This window comes from Poecilia reticulata, linkage group LG2, assembly GCF_000633615.1.
Source record: "Poecilia reticulata strain Guanapo linkage group LG2, Guppy_female_1.0+MT, whole genome shotgun sequence".
NCBI classification, from domain to species: domain Eukaryota; kingdom Metazoa; phylum Chordata; class Actinopteri; order Cyprinodontiformes; family Poeciliidae; genus Poecilia; species Poecilia reticulata.
This window is the reverse complement of record NC_024332.1, coordinates 41688636-41705095: the sequence shown is the minus strand read 5'-3', so window position 1 is coordinate 41705095 and position 16460 is coordinate 41688636. Positions and strand designations below refer to the sequence as shown.

At 44.6% G+C, this 16460-nt stretch overlaps 1 protein-coding gene across 1 annotated transcript in view; it reads right to left on the bottom strand.

Annotated features, from left to right (window-relative positions):
* The window catches only part of ttn.2 (titin, tandem duplicate 2), a 228210-nt gene that overhangs the window by 64708 nt on the left and 147042 nt on the right, over window positions 1–16460 (bottom strand). Inside the window, exons 157-188 of the mRNA XM_017309405.1 lie at window positions 16153–16446; window positions 15764–16063; window positions 15315–15623; window positions 14995–15221; window positions 14605–14919; window positions 14385–14499; window positions 13994–14302; window positions 13724–13905; window positions 13500–13629; window positions 13217–13368; window positions 12979–13126; window positions 12661–12881; window positions 11891–11987; window positions 11473–11769; window positions 9969–10268; window positions 9568–9882; window positions 9094–9317; window positions 8617–8767; window positions 7672–7953; window positions 7279–7581; window positions 6902–7207; window positions 6368–6649; window positions 5548–5735; window positions 5120–5231; window positions 4893–5031; window positions 4542–4705; window positions 4307–4458; window positions 3525–3681; window positions 3128–3409; window positions 2743–3042; window positions 2356–2649; window positions 210–2214 (exon numbers count right to left, since the gene is read on the bottom strand). Of these exons, the coding sequence (XP_017164894.1) occupies window positions 210–2214; window positions 2356–2649; window positions 2743–3042; window positions 3128–3409; window positions 3525–3681; window positions 4307–4458; window positions 4542–4705; window positions 4893–5031; window positions 5120–5231; window positions 5548–5735; window positions 6368–6649; window positions 6902–7207; window positions 7279–7581; window positions 7672–7953; window positions 8617–8767; window positions 9094–9317; window positions 9568–9882; window positions 9969–10268; window positions 11473–11769; window positions 11891–11987; window positions 12661–12881; window positions 12979–13126; window positions 13217–13368; window positions 13500–13629; window positions 13724–13905; window positions 13994–14302; window positions 14385–14499; window positions 14605–14919; window positions 14995–15221; window positions 15315–15623; window positions 15764–16063; window positions 16153–16446 (9052 nt within the window). The remainder of the gene's footprint in view (window positions 1–209; window positions 2215–2355; window positions 2650–2742; window positions 3043–3127; window positions 3410–3524; window positions 3682–4306; window positions 4459–4541; window positions 4706–4892; window positions 5032–5119; window positions 5232–5547; window positions 5736–6367; window positions 6650–6901; window positions 7208–7278; window positions 7582–7671; window positions 7954–8616; window positions 8768–9093; window positions 9318–9567; window positions 9883–9968; window positions 10269–11472; window positions 11770–11890; window positions 11988–12660; window positions 12882–12978; window positions 13127–13216; window positions 13369–13499; window positions 13630–13723; window positions 13906–13993; window positions 14303–14384; window positions 14500–14604; window positions 14920–14994; window positions 15222–15314; window positions 15624–15763; window positions 16064–16152; window positions 16447–16460) is intronic.

The following is a 16460-nucleotide window of genomic DNA, read 5'->3' as shown; positions in this document are numbered from 1 at the left end:
ATAACTGCTTAAAAATCCAAAACAGCAGTGTAAAGTGTAAACTCTGGGTAAAACAGAAGGTTACACCACCATTTTGGTTGTATTTCAGATAGCTAAAACAAAAAACTAATAAATTATTGCGATATGTTTTTCAGCCATATCGTCCAGTCCTAGTAAAAATATGCTAAACAAAGAATATTTCTTAGAAATATAATCAAGTTTTAATTTACCTGAATGTGTAGGTGTGGTTTTCAACCAACTTGTCAGCCAAGAAAAAGGTATCCGTTAGTGTGCTAGTGTTGAGTTTCTCCCACTGTTCAGCATCTTTGTGTTTGCACTCCAGGTTGTACGAGAGGTTGGGGCTGCCRCCGTCATAGTCGGGCTTCCTCCATCTCAGATAGACAAAGTTTTTACCAATGTCGGTGGCTCTAAAGTTCTCCGGCTCACCAGGCTTCTCAATGGGGTCGATGGCCAGCAGAGCGGTCTTGGTCTCCACACAGGGGCCAGGTCCCAGCTTGTTGACGGCGCAGACGCGGAACAGGTACTCGTGGCCTTCCATCAGTTTGGCTTTGATCTTGCGATTGGTGCAGTTAGAAGAGATCATGGACCACATGCTAATGCTGGGCTCACGGCACTCCACAATGTAATTGGTGATCTCAGACCCACCGTTGTCAATGGGTGCCTCCCAGTTGACCATGCATGAGTCCTTGGTGGCATAGGTTATGTGCAGATTCTGGCAGTGACTTGGTCTGTCCAACACATTAAYTGTGATGGTGCAGGAAGCCTCACCACCCTCATTTGAAGCCTTCAGTGTGTATTTTCCATGATCATTCCTCGTAGCTTCTTTTACCCTGAGGTGAACCACCGGGAGGTTCTGAATGATTGTCACTCGTTTGCTGTTCTCCAGAACCGTCTCCTCCTTTGACCAAATGACCTCAGGATCAGGACGGGCCTTGATGTAGCCAATGATGTTGATATTGTGGCCGACACGCACGGTTAACCTCTCGCGACAGGTAGCCTCCATTTCAATCTCAGGAGGGATGAGGATATCCTGAGCAGTGATTGACTGTGGCATTTCTTTTGGCTCTCCATCTCCRATCATGTTTGAAGCATAGACTCTGAAACTGTAGCCCACACCTTCTTCCAGACCCTTCACCCTGTAGGCACACAGCTTAATGAAGTCATCCAGGTTCACTTTCTTCCACTCCTCGCTATCGGCTTTCTTCATTTCCACTGTGTAGCCAAGGATGGGGCTGCCTCCGTCTCTGGAGGGTTTGGTCCAGACCAGGTCAGCAGTGTTCTTACTGTAATCCTTAACTTTGGGATTAATAGGAGAGCTTGGGACTGAGATGGGTCTGCAGGGTTTGCAGGGGTCAGAGGTAGGAGAAGGACCACTATAGCCAGCAATATTCTCTGCAAACACCCTGAATTCATATTCACTTCCTTCAAACAGACCCTGGACTCTGTATCGAAGGTCCTTGCAAGGGGTCCTATTAACACGGATCCATTTTCCTCCCTTGTGTCTGCGCTCTATGAGGTAGCCAGTGATCGGGCTGCCACCATCAGCTAGAGGCATGGTCCATCCGATTGTAACAGCATCTTCAGCCAGATCATAATGCTGCGGTTTACCAGGTGAACTGGGTGGCATGAAGGTGTGTTCAGCCACGGTTGGCTTGCTCTCCAGTGGAGCACCCACTCCCATCTTGTTTGCGGCACGAATGCGAACCACATACTCTGTTCCTTTCTGCAGGCGGGTAATCCTGAGCTCAGTTTCAAGGCTGCCGGAGCTAACGCCTCCCCAAGTCTCCTTGTTGGACTCTCGTTTTTCCACAATGTAGCTGGTGACGGGGCTTCCGCCATCGTCCTTGGGAGGACGCCATTCGATTGTCATGGAGTCTGGAGTGACTTCCATGATGTTGACGGGTCCAATAGGTGCAGCTGGAACATCCAAAACAGTTACACTCAGGGCCACGGTTTTCGTCCCTGCCGCATTGGACACAGTGAGCAGGTAGGTGCCTGTGTGGTTCCTGGTACACTCGTTTATGTTAAGCACAGTTGAGAAATTGTCAGTATCAATTTTGACGTTGCCCTGGCTTGTGATTTCCTCCCCGTCAACGGACCAYTTGGCAGTGGGAACAGGAATTCCTCTCATTATAGCTGGTAGCCTGATGGTGGTGCCAGCCTTCACAATGATGCCTTCAATCAGCTTAACATCTACCTCCACAATTGGAGGGACTATGAGAATACAGAAAAACACAAATTACTCCACATTTCCATGTTAATTTGATGTATCACAGCCAAAGACACATGGATAATAATAGAATAATTAAAGTTGTACATGTGTATCGATTAGTGTCTYTATGTTCTGCTGCCTACCTAGTTTCTCCTGGCAGAGGATGGGCAGTGTGGTGTCAGGTCTACTGAGGCCAATGGCATTTTCAGTCCTCACTCTGAAGCGATAGGTCTTTCCTTCCTCCAAGCCGGTAACATGACTCTCTGGGATGCTCTCAGTCTTCCATTCTTCCCACTCTCTGGCTCCTTCTTCCTGATACTCCACAAAGAAGCCAGTGATCTCACTTCCTCCATCGCGATCAGGCCAATTCCAGGCCAACCAGACCTCTGTTTTGTCCACATCAACGTGATGCAGGTCTTTAGGAGGACCAGGAGGGACTGAAGCACAGAATTATAGGATAGTAAAGTAAGTAAGGTAAAGTAGTTATAAAAAGTATTCCTTGAATAAGTATTCACTGTTGTGATACTTACAAAGAGGGTTCATTGCCTTGATAGCCTTTGGTATCTCAACAAATTCGCTTCGGCCATAGTGGTTTTCAGCAGCAACTCTGAATGAGTAGGATGTGCCCTCCATCAGGTGCTTCAGCATCATGCTGCGTTTCTTGGAGGTGGAGCAGACAGGAACCCACTGAGTGGATGCAGTGTCTTTCTTCTCTACCACAAAGTTAGTGATGCGAGAGCCGCCATTGTCTTCCGGATCCTTCCATGACAGGTAGGCGGAGTCACTTCTGACATCAGACACCCGGAGGTGCTGAATAGGACCAGGTTTGTCTTAAGATAATAGAAAGAAAATGAACAACGCTTCATAGGTGACACTTCTGTCATTGTGCCTTGTCTACCTTAATGCTGTACTTACCAAGAACCAGCACAGTGCAGGTAGCAGTCTTGGAGCCGGCCGGGTTTTCGACGGTCAGAGTGTAGTCTCCACAGTCTCCACGGTTGCAGAATCTCATCTCTAGCTTTGTACCAGCCTGGTTTGTCTCAATGTCAGCCCTGGTAGGAACCTCTGCTTCATTCTTCTTCCAGGTGACTGTGGGGAATGGCACGCCTTTGATGGTGGCCATCAGGGTGATGTGAGTACCAGCCATGGCCTTCACCTCGCGGGTCATTCCAGCMTCCAGGATCAACTCTGGAGGCTCTGCAATAAGAAATATCAAATTATGACAATTTATTTCAATACATGATAAAAATCACCTACAATTTAGTTTGTTGTGTAGTTAGATAGATTTAGAGGTTGTTCATTTGGAACTCACCAAGTCTCTCCTGCACTCTGATTGGATCCTTCAGGTTGGCTGGGTCAGACTCTCCAGCTGCGTTCACAGCCATGACTCTGAAGCGGTACAGAGCACCATCTTCCAGGTCTATCACCTTAAACTTGGTCTCCTGGCAGGAATCTGGAGTCTGGTTCACCTGTTGGCCAAAGAAGGGTCAATGCTGACCATCTTATTTTTCTCAAAGAACAAGGAGACRCACATAAGGTCCTTCAGATAAAAATCATATGGTGCATTTACACCAGCCTTGTTTAGGCCACTTTAATAAACCTCCAATTTGTTTGATTGGAAAGTMTGTTTTGTTTGGAGAGGTGTGAATGTAAAATCAATCTCTGATGTTTATCAAAAAAGCGAAAAGCTTTTTGGCGCATCAGTCTTGGTTCAGCTAAAATGAACTCTTGGGCAGTTTGAATGCATTGTTCCAAAAACAGTAAGTGGACTAAAGCACAGGGCATTCTGGGTAAATACAACCAAAACAAATGCATGAGTCTAGCACTAGTGGGAGAAATGCCTTGCAGTCTTTTACCAACAACAAAAGAGAAATACTACAATCACTCAAATCTGATGCCACTTTTTTTTGTTTATAAGTTACACTTCCTTCAGAGGTTCTTGATGCAGCGCCCCCACAGGTGAGGAAGGGAACAGGTTTTAAAGGGTTTAGTTGACACAGTGCGGTGTGAAAGTGAACCCCAAATGTTGCACTTTTGTTCCTCAATCGAACCGAGTCTACCGGCCTATGAGGTGTAAAACACCTTTAATCTCACCTTGCTCCATTCCTCTTGCCCAGCCTTCTGGAACTCCAGCAGGTATCCGAAGATCTTGCCTCGTCCAGTGTCGGTGGGCGGCTCCCAGGACAGAGTCACTGACTCTTTGGTGAAGTCGATGGCGCGAAGGTTGACAGGTGGACCAGGTTTTACTGAGGCAGAAGAGTTCTTCAGTCATTATTACTGCTAACAGTGTAAGGCTTATAAAACTGAAAGTTTTAAAACGTGAACCTACCGATGGGATCCTTGGCAAAAACTGGTTTGGATGGTGGGCTGGGGTCTCCAGCTCCCACCACGTTCTCAGCGCTGACTCTAAACTCGTATTCRCAGCCTTGCAGCAGCTCTGTCACACAGTACTCCACTTTGGGGTAGATTCTTTCTGTGTTGCAGCGAACCCATCTGCAAAAATAACCATTTCACCCAATTTTTTAATAATCTGAAACATAGAAGTTTCACATGTTGAAAATAATGTGCCTGAAAAATGAAATCTTCCCATCTTCCTGGAAATGTTTTGGCCATCTAAGAAGCTGTACCTTGCATTTTCTCAGTTACAATTGTTGCTTATCAGCGCTGTGGGGTAATGTACCTGTTGGCCTTGGTCTCCTTCCTCTCCACAATGTAACCTGTGATTGGTTTTCCTCCATCAGCAGGTGGCTCCCAGCTGATCAGGGCGCAGTCATGGTAAACTTCCTTCACTGTGGGTTGCTTTGGCGCATCAGGCACCTCTGCAATGGAAACATGTCTAATGGTCAGACACCAATTTGACTTTGATCCTACCTGGAGAATGGATTTGTTTATTCAGCATCAGCTTACTGAAGACGTCTCGAGCTTTGGTCTCCGCTGACAGGAGTGGGTCACTGATGCCATACATGTTCTGAGCCATGATCCGGATGATGTACTCACGACCCTCGATCAGCTTTGGCACCTGTTGGCACACAGTGACAAGCGGGGATGTGGTCAATCCCTCCAATCGTCCACTGCCCAATTTTCAACATTTAAGCTTCCAGAGTTTTCTGGTAACTTTACTGAAAATGGGTTCTCTCTCTCTATTCTAGCTGAAACTATTAGAAGGACCTAGTATTGGTAAAATAATCTTGCATAACAGTAAATAATTTATTCACACCGTCTTTTTTCACACTGATCCAAACCAGAAAATACAGAAAAAAAACTATTGTGTCTCTGGGTTGTGTATATTTTTAAAAGTATTTTTTCTGTTTAAGAGTTCGGAGAATAAAACTGACCTTGCAGGAGGTTCTGGTGGAGGAAGAGGTGACGGGCATCCACAGCTCTCTGTTGGTGTCTCTCTTCTCAATTATGTAATTGGAGATGGCGCAGCCGCCGTCATCTAGAGGAGGGTTCCAGGAGATGACCATGTAGTTCCTGTAGACTTCGTTGAACACTATGGGGCCCTCTGGTGGCTGAGGACGGTCTGACAGGAGGAAAGAGTCACACAAATTAAAGCTATAGTTTATCTTCAGGTCATACAAGTTTAAACTGTGGTAAAAAACTATGATTGATTTTGAGGGCTTCCCAATTTAAATAGTGTGAGAAAACCACAATTTTGTGTTTATTCAGTCAGTATATAACAGCTGACAAAARAATTGGAAAATAATGTGATTCTATGCTAAAATTCAGAATTTGAAAAATTCAAAAAATGCAGCATTTGAAAAATCCAACCCTTTGTGTTAAGGAMAGACAGTTGGCCCTCTTGATAGAAAATAAAACTTTTTAAGAAAATGACCACTCATCAATTAACCGTTAGTCGTTTGTTAAGAACAATCAACTTTAGATTAAATCTTTAATCAATAACTCTTATTTCTGTTCGCTGACTGGCCATGATGAAATGCATCCTGGGAAATTGAGTTCCATTGGAAAAATCCCTGACGGGAGATTAAAATCTAGCAGAATTACAGATGAAGGCAATAGCCAGGCTAACTAAATTAGCACCTTTCAGGTTTTCAGTTTTGACACATCTTATTATTTTGGGGCATTTGAAGATATGATGATTGAAGATTATGTTTCAAACCTGAAGATGGATGMAAGTGTCTCGTTGTGACTCACCGACTACAGTGATGGTGCAAATTCCTGTCCGAGGCCCGGCGGCGTTCTCGATGCTGACGCAGTAGCGGCCACTGTGTTCTCTCTTGGCCTTGCTGATGTTCATGCTGAGGTGGCGTGCGGTGCTGTGAAGGTTGATCTCTTCGTCTGATTTAAGCTCTTCGTCRTTCTTCGTCCAGGTGATTGTTGGGGCTGGCTTGCCGCTGTAACGTCCTGATAGCATGCATGGATCTCCCACCTTGACCATCATCGTGTCTCTGAAGTCCAGGTCCAAAGTAGGTGGTTCTGAATTGGGACAAAAGYAGTTTGAAAACTTTAAGAAATTACATGTTTTTTATAAGCACATGATCAATATAAATCCTTTTTTAAAAAGTTGTCATGTGAATTATAGTATTTTTAGTAGTTCTATTTTTTCCTCTGTTTTATATCTTCTGTTTTCTGATGTATGATTTTTTAATGTTGTCTGAAAATGAGAATTTGTTGTCAATCTCCTCACCTGGTTAAATAAATAAAAGACAATGTTCGTATGTGACTCACCGAGCTCATCCTTGCACTGCACAGGTTTGGTGGGGAAGGAGTGCTTGCCCTGCCCCACCTGATTGACGGCTGAGACTCTGAACTCATGACTCGAACCTTCCTTCAGTTCAGTTAGCGTGAACTTCCTGTCCATCAGCTTGTCCTCGCCTCCAATCCTAGTGAAAGTGTCACGGCCCAGCATTCGGGACTCAAGGACGTAGGAGGTCACCTCTGCACCACCGTCGTATTTGGGTGGTCTCCAGGCAACAGAGATGGAGTCCTTGGTAACACCTGTGATAATCAGGTCCTCTGGACGCTCCGGGACGGCTGCAGGAGACAGAAATTAGTCTCGGAACTGCAGTTTTTCTGTATTTATAATTTCCCTGTTTTGGACTTACAGATTGGGTCTTTAATGAGGACCATCTTATCGATCTCGATGAAAGGTCCCATTCCGATGATGTTCTCAGCTGCGATCCTGAAGAAGTAGCCCTTGCCTTCGATCAGTCCCTGCACCACAGCATTGTTCCTCGTCACYGTGTAGGACACCGAGGTCCAGCCCATTCGGTCGGACTCTCGTTTCTCGATGATGTAGTTGGTGATGGCTGAGCCGCCGTCGTCTTCGGGGAAGTACCAGGTCAGTTTGCAGGAGTCGGTGGTCAGATTCTCACCAGCGAAGGGAAGACCAACAGGTCCAGGAACATCTTAGGGAAGAAGAGGGACAAAGTCCAACAATGAGGAACTGTCTTTAGAAAGATAAATAAAAAAAATTTCTTTCTGAACTTTTCACTCACCGAGAACTTCAACGATGACGGCCTTCCTCCTCTCGCCTCCCTCGTTCTTGGCGCTCAGTGTGTACATGCCCTGATGCTGCCGTCTGCAGTTCTTGATGACCAGAGAGTTAGAGATGCCCGTCGTCTCTACCACGGCCTCTTTGGGCACCTCAGCGTCGTCACGGCACCAGGTGATCTGCGGGGCGGGTTTGCCTGACACGTAGGCGATGATACGGATGGTGGCTCCGGCATGGACCACAATCTTCTCCTTCACTGAGGCATCAAGGTCCATCTCAGGAGGAACTGGGGATGCAGATGGTTTTTAATTAAAGGTGACCTATTATACTTCATTGAACAGGTTAGGATAGGGCCTTAGGCCACACAAAACACGTTTTTTAAAATATTTTATAGACAAGATATTTCTTAGATAAAGACATTTTAGCTGTTTTAGGGCCTCATATCACTTTAAATCCAAATAATCTGCTGCTGGCCACGCCCCCCCCGTGAAAATGGCTACAAACAGATGCAATAATATGAACATCTTTGAAAAGCAGAAGTGGGGCCTCCTGCACAACCAACAAGACAACAACAAAAACCCTCGTCTTTTCCAGAAGCCGTTGCACAGTGCATACAGCGATGAAACCAGCTGACCAAATGTGTTGGAACTTAGCTTGGGTTGCCAGGTGATAGGCAGAACTCTGCTGGGTTTGCTAGGTAACGGTGCAGTGCCTGTCGAATGTGACTTAACTTTCGATAGGTTTTTGAAACAGCTCAGTTTCCAGACACCAAAAAAYATTAACTTGTTACCAAAAAAATTCTGTTTCTTTTAAAAGTGCTTGCATAATTCTTAGGAGCAGTTGAGCCTCAAATGGTAATACAAAAATGTGCGAAATGTGAATTTTACATGATATTTCCCATTTAAAGTTTATATGTCGACACTTTAATRGTTGTTGATCGGAGCCTTACTTGTTCTGTCTTTGACTTCGATCAGCTCAGACACCAGACCTGGGTCTCCCACGCCAGCAGAGTTCACAGCTCGGACTCTGAACTGRTACAGCCCTCCTTCTGTCAGGTCGGTCACAACAAACTTAGTTCCTCTGATCTCTGTGTCCTTTGCCTGCAAAGACACACAAACCCATCAATATCTGCACTGAGAAAACACAAAATATTACCAGGTATTTTTGGTGCAAATATCTTACTTGAAATAAGACAAAACTAACTTGCAAGTAACTTTTCAGCAAGTTAAACGAGCTTGTTTAGAATCAATTATTTCATATATAACAATTACTTTTTCATCAATATCAAAGAATTATTGACTTAAACAAGCTCCTATGTTGTGCTGAAGAGTTAGTTATGTCTAAGTATATTTGCACTAGAAACTAAACCAAAAATACTTGGAAAGATTTGGTATTTTTGCAGTTTGGACTGCAGAAGAGACTCTACCTTCTTCCAGCTCTCGTCGCTCTCAGGCTCCTTCTCTTCCTCGGCTTCGCTCAACAGCAGCCTCCTCTTGGCTTTCATCTCCTCTTCCTCCTTGTTTATCTCCTTCAGCTCAACAATGTAACCTGTCACCTTGGAGCCTCCATCTGTCGATGGAGGGAGCCACTCCAGCTCCACCGTTGATTTAGTCCAGTCCATCACCTTCGGGTAAGGCGGCCCGGGAGGCTCTACATAAAGACAATGTAAAAACTCAGTTTGGATGCAACATTATCAGGAACAAAAACACTCAACTCATTGGTGGAAGTGAGAGCATYGAACAAACAATCATCCGTCCACAACACACGGCGCTAAATAGTAAAACATCATTTAACAAAGTCTTGAAGCAAATGATTTGCCTCAAGGAATTTGAATAATGGAGGTACAGCCTAACAAAGTTTTTCTAAAGTGCAGGAAGATMAGAGCAATACAATGACGTACTGATGGGGTCTCTGCAGAGTACAGGGTCAGAGGGCAAGCTAGGCAGGCCACAGCCGGCGGCGTTGATGGCGATCACCCTGAACTGGTACAGGGCGCCATCCAGCAGGCCTGTAACGTCCCAGTTGTTGCCCAGTGGGAGCGCACGGATTGGTTCCCGGGTGACACGGGTCCAGCGTTTGGAAGTGGTCTCCTTCTTCTCAACGAAGTAGCCGGTGATGGGAGATCCGCCGTCAGATTTGGGCTCATCCCAGTTGACGGTCATGGACTCCAGACAGACTTCAGTAACTGTTGGTTTCTCACACTGACCGGGTACAGCTACAGGAGGACAGGTTGGTCATCAGTCACCAAGAATATTCACAGGAGCATTGAACATGTTACATTTAAAACCTCTCTAAACTTACTGAAGAGGTTTCTGGCCTTCTCTGGCTCACTGATCACTGCCGGTCCGACTCCAAACTTGTTCTGGGCCATGACTCTGAACTCGTACTCATGGTTCTCTGTAAGTCGTGTCACCACGTAGGCGCACTCTTTCGGGTCGTTGGAGACGTGGACCCAGGTCTTTCTGTTGTCCTCACGCTTCTCAACCACATAGTTGGTGATCTTGGATCCACCATCATCGGTGGGAGGGTTCCAGGCCAGGCCGATCCTCTCTGCAAACACCTCTGTGAACTTGATTGGTCCCACTGGTGGGCCAGGAGGTCCTGAAAGTCAGAAATGCAATATAAATTTAATTTTTCCATTCTGTTAAATCATCTTAGTTAATGTTGAGCTAAAATGATTTTTGTTTCTCACCACTGAGTACAATGAAAAACATTAAAAATAGTTAATAGTTTTCTGATAAAAATGTCATTAAGAAATTATTCTGTGAATATTTTGGTATCAGGAATTAGCCYTGTTTTGCTTTATGCACAGCAATGATGCTAAAGATCTAATTTGCATATAAAAAGATTTCTAAAATGACTAACATTAGTGTTCTGCCCAAAACAAAAGATTAAAAACAGTTTATGTTTTAGTGATAAAAATATTAGTTTATCTTAAAAAGATGGTCATTTAGTTAAAAATGTCTATACAGCCAGTGTTGATTTATCTTTATTTTGTAGGTGAATTCTGAGGTCGCAGTGCATTATGGGTAGCAGTTTTACAAAGAAAACCTTCCCATCTATATTTAAACTTCACCTCATGTGCTTTAAGTATTTATTTACACATTCATTTCTGTTCTGTGTAATACTCTATGTTTGACAAGAGCTGATTTACAGATCGTTTTGTGAAAATGCTGATACCGGGAATTAGCCTTATCCAAAGAGTTTGTTTTGCGTTAGCATCGTTAGCAATGACGCTAACGGTCTAATTGCTGATATACGGCCTGATTAGCATATTGTAGCGGTCAATAGGCTGCTGTTATGTTGTTACGTGTTTTCCCATGAGGCTTAGCGGCAAAAAGAGAAGAGAYGAACCGTGAGTGAAAAAGGTATCTGCCCGGGTGAAAAGACCTGTGTGTTCCATCATTAAAGTTGTTAGTGTACTGAACGTCTGACTCCGTTGTGTCTTCATTGATTTTCCAACGGATGTTACAATATGAAAAGATCGCTAAAACGTCTCTTTATCATTAGTAACAGCTAAGGATAACGCCTAGGCAWGTTTTATGGCACTAGCTATTTTATTTGGTGCATTTATTTTACATGAAAAAGAGCTGATGCATATTTTATTTTCTGTTTATATTTTAGTTTCACTCAACTATTTTCATTGAGCTTTTCAACCAATAATAGTAAAGAATTGAAAGCTGTCAAGAACACCTTAATAAAAAAATTTCAGTTTTCTGGTTTATGAATACTTGATTTTGGCTTGCTGTTTAATGGTAACTACATACAGAGTGTATCCAACATCTAGTGATAACGGTAAACTCACCCAGCACTGCCAGCTTGATGTCCTTGGAGACAGTACCCAGGCTATTACTGGCCGTCAGGCTGTAGAGGGCGCTGTCGTTCCGGCTGGCCTGCTGGATCAACAGTGTGCACTTGTCTGGAGTCACCAGTTTGTTGATGTGCTGGTCATACTGGACAGCAGCCTTTTCCTCGGGTTTGGCCAGGCTGGCCTTGTGCCAGGTCAGGGTTGGGAAGGGACAGCCACTGATCCTCGCCACAATGCTGACATCGCAGCCCTCCTCACCCTCCATGGCTTCACGCAGCTCAATGGTGGGAGGACCTGTAGAAAAACAACAAACATCAGAAATTAGCTTTTGGCTTACAGTCAAATCTAAAATCCAGATAGTTAAACATGTTTCCAAGGGAAACATTAAGAAATGATTGAGGTAGTTGTCACTCACATGTCTGATCCTTGATGACCAGAGGTCCAACGGTGGCAGACGGTCKGCTGGGTCCAGCTGCATTCACAGCTTTTACTCTGAATTCATATTCTCCTCCCTGCAGGTCAAGTTTGATTTAATTTATTTGATTAGGACAATTCATAGCAGTGTATACTAATCACATAACAGAACACAGTACATATACTATTAAAAGAAGCAAAGACGAAGAAACGGAATAAAGAAAAACATACTGGTAAATCTAAAWACAAGACTCTCRGTATTAAGCAGTGCAAGACATTATCAAGTAGTACATGACTGTTTGCCTTCAACTAATTTTTATAAATTGCAGTTTTCACTCTGATATAAACTAGTAGTCCATCCCATGAACGCACACCTCTGATAGATGCCACCTTCTGGCTAAACTGTGTTTTGCACCTCAGTATGTTTGTATCTTACTATCCTTTTCTTGAATAAAATCATCATATGGTGGTGAAGCAAGCCCTTTTAAAAACCTTAAGAATAAGACTGACATAATGATATTTGATAAGAATCAAGGTTTGAAATATCATGGTAATGGGGTGGTTTCTAGTCAAATAGAGTCATGATGGGTTTTACTACACTTGTATAACAGTACGTTATATGAGGTAAATAAATTACTGCATGCATATAAATTCTAGCTGACAGTGTGATGAGAAAAGTTTGCTAAATTGAWTTTTATGATATTTGAAGAAAACCTTGATGAAGTACCATTGCTGAGTGRTGTATCTAATGGCAAGCGGTAGTAAACTGACCTCCTTCAGATCCTCCACAATGAAGGTGAGCTCCTCCACATCCCTCTTGTTGCACTGCTTCCAGGTCTCCTTCTCCTTGCCGCTGGTGTCCCAGCTCAGACGCTCGATGATGTAATGTTTTACAGGTGAGCCGCCGTTGTTCTTTGGAGGCTCCCAGCTCAGAGTGACGGTGTTCTTTGTGACTAGGTTTACCTTCAGCTTGGTCGGGGGGTCAGGTGGGTCTGAGGAGGTGGCAAAAGAACAATAAACTTTATAGACACAATTATGGAAATATAGTGYTGTGTGTGTGTGCCTCTGGAAAAGAAGGATCATCCTTACAGATGGGATCTCTGGCTCTGATGGGTTCGGTCGTCTCGGTAAAAGGACCAAATCCCAGTCTGTTTTCTGCTCGAACCCTGAACAGGTAATCCTGACCCTCAAGCAGGCCTGGAACCACAAAGGCCTGGCTAGCACAAGTGGCATTCACCTGGGAGTAAAATAAATTGGCCAAATTTATTATTCAAGCACAGGAAACATGAAGATGACRAGGCAGAAAATCAACACACTGCCTTTTTACCTTGGTCCAGGCCTTGTCAATMACAGACTTCTTCTCAATGAAGTAGCTCTTGATCCTCTCTCCTCCRTCAGTGTCAGGGAGCTTCCAGATCAGCCTCATGGTGGAACGAGTTACATCAGTGACCTTCAGGTTYTTTGGAGGTCCAGGAACATCTTCAAACAAAATCAAAAGCAAAGTCAGACATCCATAAACATAAAATGAACATTTTCTACAAACCAAGAATCCCAAACCATAAACTCAGGTTAATTCAGACAGAACGTTTCTGCTRATTAAAAGTCCATACCAACGACAATGACTCTGACGTTGACATGTTTCTGTCCAGACTTGTTCTTGGCTGTGATGGTGTAACGTCCAGAATGACTCCTCAAGCTCACAGGRATGTTCACCACTGAGGTGGTGTCTGTGGACTCAACCTGGAAACAGTTTTAATATGAAGTCTTATAGGTCTGGATTTSATATGCTTACTTTATGAGCCTTGCATACCAAAGAACAATCAACTGTCCTTACCTGAGCCTCAACAGGGATTGTGTGCAGTTTGTTCTTTTTCTCGCTCTTSGCTTTGCCTTCGTAGTCCCATGTAACCTTGGGAGCAGGCCGGCCCTTAATGGTTGCGGGAATCCTGATTGGATCTCCAGCACGAATGTTGACTAGCTCTTCGGCCAAGACATCAATTGTAATTACAGGAGGAACTGTYGTAAAGAGAATACATCAACAGAAGGTCAGAGACAAGTAAATWGCTRTCCGTTTGCTGTTTTGACAGTTCAAGGTTCAACATACGTTGGACATCCTCTATCAGAACTTCGCTGGTGCGCGGGCTGGGGTCGGACTCGCCGATGTCATTGACAGCGATGATCCTGAAGCGGTAGCGCTTCAACTCACGGAGACTGGGCACAGTGAACTCTGTGGTGGGGTGCAGGCTGTCAATGTCGTTGATCTTGTGCCACTCTGACGAGCCTTCATCCTGAATCTGGATAATGTATCCCTTAATGGGGCTTCCTCCRTCACTCTCCGGTGGCATCCAGGACAGCGTGACACTGTGCTTCGTCTTGTCAGCAATCTCAGGAGCAGCAGGCATGCTTGGAGGAGCTGGGAGGTGAGAAAAAGTTTGCATTTTTGTAAACCATGTATTTATTAGCTTCACAAAATATCCCTACTGTGATGAACTCACTGATCGGATCAACTGCAAAGGCAGAGTCAGACGGCCCACTGAATGGTCCAGTTCCAGCTGAATTGGAGGCTGCAACCCTGAACTCGTACTCAGTTCCTTCAAACAGTCGAGTCACCTGATTGAAATAGTGATTAATGTGTTTAGTGTTTTTGATATTTCATCTATTAAAGTGACCACAATAAAATACCTTTAAGCAACAAACCAACCCCAGGAAGCTCACCTGATACTCCCAACCTTTCGTGCCTCTTTTTGTGACTGGCGTCTTGTTAACTTTGGCCCAATAGTCCGTTCCTTTCTCTCTTTTCTCCAGCCAGTAGCCAGTGATCATTGAGCCTCCAGTCTCTCTAGGAGGCTCCCATGTTAGTGTCATGGAGGTCTTGGAGTATTCTGCAATAGTTGGTTTCTGTGGTGGGCCAGGAAGACCAAATGGATCTGTGATAAGGACTTCCTCCGTTGTACACGGGTCAGATATGCCGTACTTGTTTTCGGCTCTGACTTGGAACAGATAGGTCTTGTTGGTCTCCATCTCCCACACCTATAAAAGGAAGAGCGTTAGCCGTCAACTTACAGTCACTAAGCGCTTATCGTTAATGCTTTTGTTGTGACATACCCCTAATTTCCTTTCAATTACGGCATTGTTGACCACTTCCCACTGCGGCTCAGGTGGAGCCTCTTCTCCCTCTTCTGGCTCAGGCTGGTCTTTACGCACTTCCTTCCTCTCAATAATGTAGTTGGTCAGTTCGCTTCCACCATTATCAACTGGTGGGTCCCAGTTTAAGTAGCAAGACTCGGCCCTGATGTTTGACACAGCCAGATTCCTGGGTGGAGTTGGTCGGTCTGAGGAGAAAACAAACAGAAAGTCAACACACTAATCTTTATTAACTTTTTTCATTTCTTTAGCAGCATGTTCCCCGCATGTTGCCCACTCACCAAGCACCATGACATAGACGGTGTGTTTGGCTGAACCCATGTTGTTGGATGCTGACACAGTATAGCTGCCGCGGTCCCTCCTGTTGGCAGCTGGGATGGATAGTTTGGTCTTGGCATTCAGCCTTCCAGTCACCTCTGTTTCCAGAAGCAGTGTCTCTGTTGGCTTGTCAATTAGCACGTCGTCCTTGGACCACTCGATGTTTGGGATGGGGAGTCCAATGATTTCAGCAGGAATTTCAATAGGCTCACCCTTCTTCACAGTAATGCAGTCAGCAGTAAAATGCTTCAGCATGTGGACCTCAGGACCAACTGACAGATTGGGAGAGACAGCAAAATTCAGGACATGAGGAAAAACATTACCAGAATACTTACTGGTATAACTTTGCTAATATAAATGTTTCTCTGAATACAAATGATGCATTTGAAGTTTTAACAAAATGTGGTCTCACCTTCATCATCTTGAATTACTACAGTCAGTGGAATGGACGGCTCACTCTCTCCAATGAGATTGGCACACTTGATTCTGAACTCATACATCCAAGCCTCCTCCAGGCCTTCAACAGTGAGAGTCATGTTGGGGCAGATCTCTGTGTTGCAAGGCTCAAAGGCCTGTTGGTCCTGCCTCTTCTTCTCTACGAAGTACCCAATAACTGGGCTGCCACCATCACTGCGCGGTGGCTTCCAGGCCAGAGTGATGGAGTTTTTGGTCCTCTCTGTGTAGTGGAACTTTTCAGGGTATGATGGTGGACCTGCACAGTCATCAAACCCAGTTATGTTTCAGTTAAAAACCCAGCTCTGAATTCTTTCTGTCCTGGCGATAAAAAGCTTTTGAACTTACCCTGAGGATCCACAGCTTTGATGGGTCCCAGCTCAACAGGAACACCCAAACCGTACTTGTTCTTGGCAGTGACACGGAAGAAGTACTCCTGTCCCTCCATGATTCCTACACACTCGCACTTGGACGAAGGAGTTTCAACAGGCTGCCTCCATGTGTGCATCTTAGCATCCCTTCGTTCCACAAGAAAGCCTGTCAGATCGCTGCCTCCGTCATCTTCTGGGTCATCCCAGTTCAGGAAAATCATCTTACGAGTAACAACGACTGGCTTCAAGTCCTTGATGGGACCAGGGACATCTAAAACATTAAAT